The sequence below is a fragment of the Antrostomus carolinensis genome, unplaced genomic scaffold (genome assembly GCF_000700745.2).
Source record: "Antrostomus carolinensis isolate BGI_N321 unplaced genomic scaffold, ASM70074v2 scaffold5076, whole genome shotgun sequence".
NCBI classification, from domain to species: domain Eukaryota; kingdom Metazoa; phylum Chordata; class Aves; order Caprimulgiformes; family Caprimulgidae; genus Antrostomus; species Antrostomus carolinensis.
The window spans coordinates 31,198-40,547 of record NW_010322376.1 but is presented as its reverse complement, the minus strand read 5'-3'; the positions used below and the strand labels follow the sequence as shown (position 1 = coordinate 40,547).

General features: G+C 36.1%; 1 protein-coding gene across 1 annotated transcript in view; it reads left to right on the top strand.

Moving 5' to 3' along the window:
• Positions 1-9,350, top strand: part of TBCK (TBC1 domain containing kinase) — a gene marked incomplete at its 3' end in the record, with an annotated part of 85,719 nt that overhangs the window by 45,860 nt on the left and 30,509 nt on the right. Inside the window, exons 19-20 of the mRNA XM_010170203.2 lie at positions 1,067-1,152; positions 9,310-9,346. Coding sequence (XP_010168505.1) covers positions 1,067-1,152; positions 9,310-9,346 — 123 coding nt within the window. The remainder of the gene's footprint in view (positions 1-1,066; positions 1,153-9,309; positions 9,347-9,350) is intronic.

The following is a 9,350-nucleotide window of genomic DNA, read 5'->3' as shown; positions in this document are numbered from 1 at the left end:
CATTCCTGAGTTCCTGTGCAACATCTGGCATCATCAAAGACTTGGGAAGACTGGACCTTTTAGGATTATTTTAGTATTCTGATTTAATCCTTTCTAGGGTCATGTGACGAACAGCAATGTGTAAATACAGTTTTGAAGAAAATTCTGTGTAATTTCCCTGCTTTATTGGGTTGGCAGGAAGTGTTAACTACCTAGTGCAATTTTAGCTTCCTAGCTTCTTTGTATCTTCCTTGTAGGGGTGGATGGGAGGAATCTTTCAAACTGCAAAGTTCAACATATCTCATTTCTGAGCCTGTACTATACAATGAAGACACATGTTTTTTCTAAGCTTATCACGTGTATTGCCTTACAGGAAATAGGAAGCAAGAGCAGCTAAAGGGGTTTGGGTGTGGAATGCCCAATTATGTAAAATAAAAATTCATATAATAAAATTCCAACCAACAGCAATTGGCTGGACCTAAGTGATAAATTTTTGTGAAGACTTGTGTGTTTTCAATAGATATAATGAATTTTATCTTTTACAATAAGTATTTCTCCTTACCTGTTCCAAAAAATACAAATTAAGATATTACTGATCATGGAAATTGTAACCTTAAAGTCCCATTGCCTTAAAACCTCAACTTCTGGATTACAAAATTTGACTTTGTTGAAAAGAAACCACACAGAATATAATTTAAAGAGTATAAACTTTGTGTTTCACTGAAACAGTTTGGGTCTTAAAAATCCTTGGAACAGTCTTGTTCTCATTTTCTTCCATCAATATCTTGTGGCTCATACTCATACTGATGTGTTGAACATACGTCACAATCTAATTATGAATCAAGTAAACCATTGTTGAAAATCCAAATTGAGAAGTACTAAGGAAGAGAAATGAAAACTTTCTTCCTCTCTGTTGAATACAGTGGTGACAAGGACGACAGTAGTGGTATTCACCTGCTGTTTTATTGTAGGTTTAAAAAAATCTTTTAAAAAATACTTTTCTTCCTTTTCTACAGCTCTATTGTGAGCTAGCAGCATGTGGTGGCTGTGTTTTTGATGATGATCTTGAATTTTCTTGTCATTTCAGAATATCTGACAGTGTTTTCCCAGATGATTGCATTCCATGATCCAGAGCTGAGCAACCACCTTAATGAAATTGGTTTTATTCCAGATGTAAGTGCTAAGGGCTCTTATAAGTATTGTTCAAAGGAAATAAGAAATGGAAAATGAGGGCAACTAGGATGACATGCCTTTCCATACTGTTTCAGTAGCAGTTTGACATAAGCGAAACTTAAATATTGATGGACCTTTCCAAGTATGCTGATAAAATAGTAAAGTCGTAATTGTTGTTTTACATACCTCACTCCTTCCTGTTCTGTTGACATGGTAAATACATTAAAAATGCTGCTAGTCAGTTATTATAACTTGCATATTCATCTTAAAAGATGTATATAATTTGATTTTTAAAGTGTGGATTAATATACAAAAATTAATGTGGCCATAAATGTCTAATAGCAAAATTTCTGCCAACTAATTAAATACTGTTTGTTAACACAAAAGACACATCAATTTACAAGTGAAACAAAAAATGTGTGCAAGTGATGGTTAATCTGTATATATGTCAGACCTTGGAAAATGCTTATTTGTTAGAGTCTATCAGAAACATTGGACAAGTGCATAACTTGTGTCTGAGTTTTGTGCTTTCATTGGAAGAAGTCTATAAAATGAAGTAAAATTAATACTGAGAACACAGACAAAATGTAGTAGAGAGGGAGGGGTGTGTTTGGAAAAAGCAAAACAAGGCCTTTAGAGCCTGGATTTTAGTTATCATTGTGAATAGTGAAGCTTTCCTCTGTTGTTCAGAGAGGTGTGTATAGTCTAGAAAGCCAAGATAATACTATAGCATTATTGAAGCTTATGGCAGATGTTTCTAAAAAGTAGATTTAGGCAAGGCTATATAGATAACATTGTTAATGGATATGGTCTATATCATTATATACTTGACATTTAGAAATTTGGTAATTATAAGTTGGTCATAAGAACAGGTATTTGCCGAGAGGTCAAAATGGAAGGAGGAAACTAAAGTCAGGAGATGTTGATGTAGAAATATGAATTTCATAAGTAGGAAATTTATTTACATTTCTTCTATAAGCAATATAAAGCTTATTTTATTAGAAAAGCCTTATGCTTATTAGGAAATGATTTAAGTTGAAGCAGCAAGGCCAAGCCTCTGAAAGTCATTTGTTGTACACAGTTCCTGGGTGAATTTGTGTGTCTTTGGAACTTGCAGATACTCATTATCACTGTTTGCAAAGATTGTAATGGAAAAGCAAATATATGCTTGCATTTGTAGAGGTGTTTTTAGTGTAATAATTTCATTTATGAATGTCAAAAATTTAAAAGACACTGTGGCATTAAAATGAGCAGAAGGGAATGCCATTGTATTGCATTATAAGCAGACGTTTAAGAAGGCCTCATATCTTGCTGATAACACACATCTGAAGAGGGCAGGTGGGAGAGAGGAAGATGAAGGGAAGGTGGGGAGAAGGGAGAACATTCATCTGTAGAAAGCCAGAATATCTGGGGGATAAGGGGCATTTTTAACAGCAATACTTAAGTTCCTGAGGGAAAATCAATTTTGCAGCATCAGTATATAAATCCACTTGATATTTATTTGTCAAATGCTGTGGATGACCAAAGCGATTCCTCTGTGTATTTTGCTCAGGGTACTAGCTCCCACTGAAGAGATAGCCATGTAATTTCTCTGAGCATCTTACAGGTCCTTGTTTCTGCTACTAACCTGGATAAAAGCTCTGTAGCAACCCATCTTGGGTGTTAGCTGATCTTTCAGCAGCTCCTAACGTCTGCTTATACGGTTATAATTCTCCACTGAAAACTTTCAAGGTGCAAGTCAGATGAAATAGTTTTAAATCACCTGTTTTGTTATAATTTGGTTTTTGTGTTGTGCTAGATATTGGACAGCACATAGTCAAATGTGAGCCTTGTCCCCAAGTGTTACAGTCTAGACATTATTAAGTAATGCAGTAAATAATTAAAAAACAGAGGTATATTTTTTTTAAAAAAAATCCCTTGCATTGAATACAAATGCTAGTGCTAAAATAAACACTGATCTCTGAAGAGAGGTTGTCCTTTCTAAATCATCTTTTTTTTCTTTTAATACAAATAAAAGTTGTTCCACCTTTTAGATTAGCGAGAGAGGTGATTTTTTTTTGTACCTGTAACAGGGCAGCACAGAATCCATCAAGGTGAAGGATATGCACTGTAGTAATGGGATCTGAACCAGAGTTTCGTGCTCGAGTACTAATCCTGTAAAAGTAAACCCTGATTAATATTTCATCATTGAAAAGCTGGCTCCTCTGCAGGAAAGACTATGTTTCCTGGCACCCTTCCCATTTGCCTTGAGTCACGTAGCTTTTGGTATATTGAACACTACTGAAGCTTTAATAGTTGTGAATATTGTTAGCTGATGTGGCACTTGGATTAAGCACGTTCTGTGGCTGTGTGATTTACATGTAAATAGAGGAATATATATGGTGAATCTTACAGTTCTTTGCTAATTCTCAAATGTTTATAATCTCCCTCACCCTATATGATACTTTATAACCATGTTCTGTATTTTACTGAATAATTCTGACATCAAGAGCAGACCATTTTGAACTGAAGAAAAACAAGGCAGTGTGCTACATTAGTAAAAGGGTAACTATAGCCATAAATTATTTTAAACAGCTCTCAGCTGCAAATTATGGAAGCTAGACACAGTTGTCAGCTGGCCATTAACAGAGATGACAAAGTCTAGCTGCAGTTACTTAACACCATTGTGCTGGAGCTGCTGTTGTAGGTAAATACCTTAGCTTGGTTTTGGCAATTTGCAGGAGGTGTCGATAATAGGACTTCCTCTAACTGAGAATTAAAAATCCTGCAATTGAGTACTTTATCTGTTTGTTCTGTTACACAATTACCTAGTGGTGAATCTGGGGGAGACGTTTCTTATTGGTATTTTTATCTTGTAAGGAAAGTGATCATTCTTCAAATTTTGTTTGCGTAGGTGCATATAGGTGGATAGAATCTAATATTAAAAATTGGGTTCAGTCTGCATTCTCTTTGTATCCCCAGTCATCAAAACATTTTTACACCTTTCTGTAGCACTTAAATATATGATTAATTGTCTAGGTACCATATAGACTTGAAGCTAAGTATGTCTCTATGTATTTTGAAGACAGAACATGCAGGTGCAAGATCAGGATTTTATAGAATATTTCAGTTGGAAGGGACCTACAAGGATCATCCAGTCCAACTGCCTGACCAATTCAGGGCTGACCAGAAGTTAAAGCATGTTGTTAAGGGCGTTGTCCAAATGCCTCTCAAACACTGCAAGCCTCGGGGCATTGACTACCTCCCTAGGAAACCTGTTCAGTGTCTGACCACCCTCAGTAAAGAAACGCTTCTTAATGTCCAGTCTAAACCTCCCCTGGTGCAGCTTTGAACCATTCCCACATATCCTATCCTCCCTGGATATCAGGGAGATCAGCACCTCCGTCTCCACTTCCCTCCTCAGGAAGCTGCAGAGAGCAAAAAAATTTTTTTTTTAACAAATGAAAATTAAAACAAAAAGCAGCAACTAGGAGACAGCCTTGTTAGAACAACTCAGCAAAATAAAATTCTGCTTTGTTATTAGGCGACATTGTTTCACGCACATATCAAACAGGCCAAAAAAAACCAAAAACCCTACAACTTCATAAACAGGGAAGGAAAAAAAAAAAAAAAAAAAAGAAAAAAATTACCACTTCATACAAACCATGATCTATGGCACAGCTAAAGTACATACACAAAAAAAGTTAACAGAATGCTCAGAATAGGATTGGAAACATTTTTTTTCCTTTTTTTTCTTTTTTTTCTCCTTTGAGATGATGGTTTGGGCCTCGTCACACCACAAGGAAAGTCAGAGATACTTAACAAGTGAGATACACTCTTCAAAGCTCCCCTTTTGGTCAATCTGAGATCACTTAAAAATGGCAGACCTCCTAACAATATGTACAAAAAGATAAAATGTATATAAAAAATACAAATTCTCCTTTAAAGCACTTTTAAGAAAGAAAACGGGGCCTTGAAGTTTTGTTGCTTGAGAAGGGAGGGGGTCCCTGGGGTAAGGGGGCAGTTCTTTCCCTGCCAACAGGTAACTTGGTGCTGGGGGGGCCATGACCAGGGTTCACTCTGGTGAGGATGACCGTGGCACAGGTGTGGTGTGGGAAGGGGGGTCCCAAGGGTGAAGGGGATTCCTTTTAGCTGAGGTTTATTCTTTCATGCTTCGTTTGACCACCTTTCTGTGCAGCTATGTCAAATGGTCTTTTAGTTTACTAAGTGTGGAAAGAAAGATTGGATTACTTGACAGATCTTCAATATCTGGGATTGTTACTGGACCATTCAATAAGAAAATAAATATATGATACCTTTTCTGAATCCTTTCTGTTGTCATTTAACCTAGTGCCTGCCTAAGGTGTGTGGAAAGCAGGTTAGCATGGCAAACTATCTTACAACTGGCCATTGCAGGGTTTTTAGCGTGTTCTTCTGAAGCAAATGAGCTACTCACTATTGGAGGCAGAATACTTGCCTATGTTGCTGTTAATTGGGATAGTACCTGTAGTCCTGTAAGTGTCACTTCAGCTTTGAGAAAGAAAGGCTCCAACATAAAGTGTGGAACACTGAAAATAGGGTGAAATACGTGCTACGTTTTGTTATCTGTCTATAAATTAATTTTATAATGCTGAAGACATGACAGTTTACTGGTTTAAAAAAACATATCAGGTGATGATTAATATAAAAGATTGCAAGAATAATGATTACTCCTATTGTGTTTGTTATATTTAAAACTGTAGGTATTTAACCTTGCTCTCAGATCTATAAGTCTATGAGGTGCAGAGGGTGAACTTTCTTAGAGACTTTTGAATTTTCTTAGAGATTTTTGGTGAAGCGTTGTGAAGACTGTTGGCAATTTTGAGGTTTTGAATACTCAAACCTTCAATTTTAAATAATTCCGTTTCATTATGCTGCAATTAGGTGTATAGCTCCACTGTAGCTGACTTACAATGTTCCTAAGGTGCTGGATTGTACAGGACAGCCACTTTATTCTTACAGATTTTACACAGAGCAAGAAGCTTGTGTATGCCTTTTGATACTCCCTACCATCCCCACCAATAAACAGCAGCACTAATTTTCACCTTGCTATTCCTTCTAACATATCTTTAAAATCAAAATCCTTTGAGCCTAGGTATCTTTAAAACTCCTGTCTTTACAACTGAAATTTCAATCTTCTGTAGACATGAGTGTGTAAAGTTCTCATCTTCTGGAGGAACAGTCAAATAATGAAACAATCCAGACAGTAATAACAGGCAATAACAAAATCCTCATTGAAAAGGCTTTCATCAAGATTTGAGCCAGTATCTCTTGAGAATTTTGAATGTCTAATGGAAGATGCACTCTTCTCAAAATATACCCATCTAATTATGGGCAAGCAAACATCTTCATCCTGTTGAAAAAGCCCATGAACTGCATGCATCTCCAAGTGCAGGTACTGAGCAGAATTTCTTGTAGCAGAGTACTACTGGAGAGGAAGCTTCAGCTAGGGATAATGGAAAGACAGAGAATGAAACCAAGTCTAAGGACAAGAGATTTCAATTGTAACTAAAACAACCTGAGGATTTATTCAGATTGTTTGAAGGGAAACCGGTGTTAGGGGACTGTGGTATTCTTCAGATATGAGAAATGTCCAAGTCCTTACTTAAAAGCACAAAAGAGCTTGTATTTTACTAGTAATGCGAAATTATAGTTTGGGCATTACTGATCTCAAGCTCACTGTGAAAAATGAAGTATTGATTTTACAGACTCTTCTTTTAATGTGACTTATTCTCAGGCTGTTCCAGCAGTTCAGACGCTACTTTATTAAACATTAGATCTGCTTCCCAGCTACAGAGGGTTAAGTATCAATAAAGAACACAACCCCATTATGTTTCGGGGTTCAGTAGTGAAGAGTTGCAAACCTCTAGTAGCAGGTTGTTAGTACAGAAGGATGGCGCGATGCTGTTCCAGCCGGTGCGTGCTAGAGGGCACTATTGACTAATAGTATGTTAAAAGTACAGTCATTTAACTCTAAAAATTCAGTAGCCTGTTCATTTGAGGACTTCAAGTCAGTGCAGTTCTTTTTGTCTGTGTTTTTCAATTTGACTTGCATGGTGGAATAATACCACCAGTGTTGTGGCTTTTTTTTTTTTTTTTTTTTGCTTACTTATTGATAGTAATCATAACCTTTTCAGGTTTACTGAGACCTCCTTGTCTTAGAACATTATGTTTATGAAAATCAGAGGGAAAAATCCCTTCAATAAAAACTTGCCTGATACCTTCTGCTTAAGTAGTTTGACCTACTTTTCATGTCACTGTTGTTAGATTTGGTGAGGATGGTTCAGAGCAAAGTGGTGCTTTGCCTTGTGGCTACCTTATAATAATCTCTTCAATGTTTCAAATTTTGTGTATTTTCTTGTGTATTTCTATGTAGATGCATACAAGATAGAGATGTTTGTGAAATTAGGAGAAAGTGTGGATCTGCTTTGGTAAAACAGTTTAATAAAATATATGAAAAGGAGGAAATAATTGCTTTTAAATACCAAGGAAGTAATGTAGTTCAAAATGACGTCTGCGTAATGACGTCCAAGCGAAGAGGAGCCTCATGCCATTAGGAATACTTGTTTTCCTGCTGCATGGAAAGCAAGATACTGCATACAAGCAAGCAGGTAAACAGACATTAGCTGATCAAAAACACTGTAGGGGATATTTCAGGGAACATGTTATTTTATTATTCAGTAGAGAGCCATGTGTTGAAGACATGACAAAGATATACCAGAGGAAATAGCATGAATGTATTATAATATGAAGATGGTGAGAGAAATGGATTTGGTTTGGGTTTTGAACCTTTAAAATCAATTGGTGGGTTGGAGGACAACCTTCATAAAAGCCTCCTGAATATTGAAAGTGGTGAACAAGTCTGGTCATCACAGCTTTTTTATTTTTATCGACAGTATGGTTCAGATACTGTCAGATGCTCAGATGAAGATGTAGGAATAAAATTTAGAGTGCACTATACTAAAGAGATTTTCAGCAAATGCATGTGTCATTTAATCAGTGCCACAACCCAGTTAAGAGTTTACGAAATAAGTAGTAATTTATTAACATAATATCAATTATGCTTTCTGCTTTTCATTTGCTTACTTCCAGGAAAGGCTTAATAGGAGGACTAATTTGCACTTTTTATGAGCTAAAAAGTAATATATTAAGCTTTATGTGTAACTGTAAATCTTCACAAGTGGAAAGCAGAGCACATTACCTATGCAACTGAGTAAAATTTAACAATGACCATCTTGCTTTTGCATTCCTAATTTGTGGGGTTTTTCAACATGCTAAATACTTTGGTGAAAATTGAGACACTCTAAAAGTGTCATAAATTCTTATCTCTTCTAAGACATACTGAATTTTCTCTGTAGTATGTCATGAGTGTGAAAGTTTGCAAAAACTAAAGGTTTTCTGTAGCCATTGCAGCAGCTCAAGTTCTTAGCCTCATAGTTGTGTAAGTGCTGAAGCAGCCTCAAATTCTTCAGATGACATCTGCCTTTAAAGGTCACAGTAGAACAACATAAATACTTAAGGTGTTAGTAACTGACACTGTATGCTTTTGAGAATGAAACTGTTCTTATTGTCTTTCACTGATAAGTCTATGTTTTAATAAATATTGACATAGGAGAAAAAAGTAGATGTGGTTAACTTTTTTGTTGGACATTGTGGTTTGCACTTTTAATTATTTATATAGAACCAGGGTTTTTTCCATAATCAAAAAGATATATTGAATCAATTTCTTTTATGCTTGTTCAGATATGCTTCGCTAATTTGCACTTAGCGATATATATCGCTGGGTGAGAACTGTGACAGTTTAATAGAGGAGATTTTTTGAGTTCTTTAAGACTTTGGGGGATATTTTTTGTAAACATAAGCCTACTGAGGGTGGTGGTTGATTTTGTTGTTTTCAATGCACTATGACAAACCAGTAATTTGAAAGAGATGAGAATGGGGATCTGGGGGAAGAAAAAGCTTCTCTGAGGGGCTAAAAGTTGTGTGATAGTGGTTCTGCCACTGCAGTTGTTTCCCATTTTAAATACATTCATGCCAAGCTAGGCAATTTTTAATGTGGTAGGCAATTGTCTACAAATAACTTTTGGTCTTAATAAAACATGTTTTTTGTTCTCTTCCCACCACCGCCACCTTTTGCAGCTTTATGCTATTCCTTGGTTCCTTACAATGTTTACACGTGA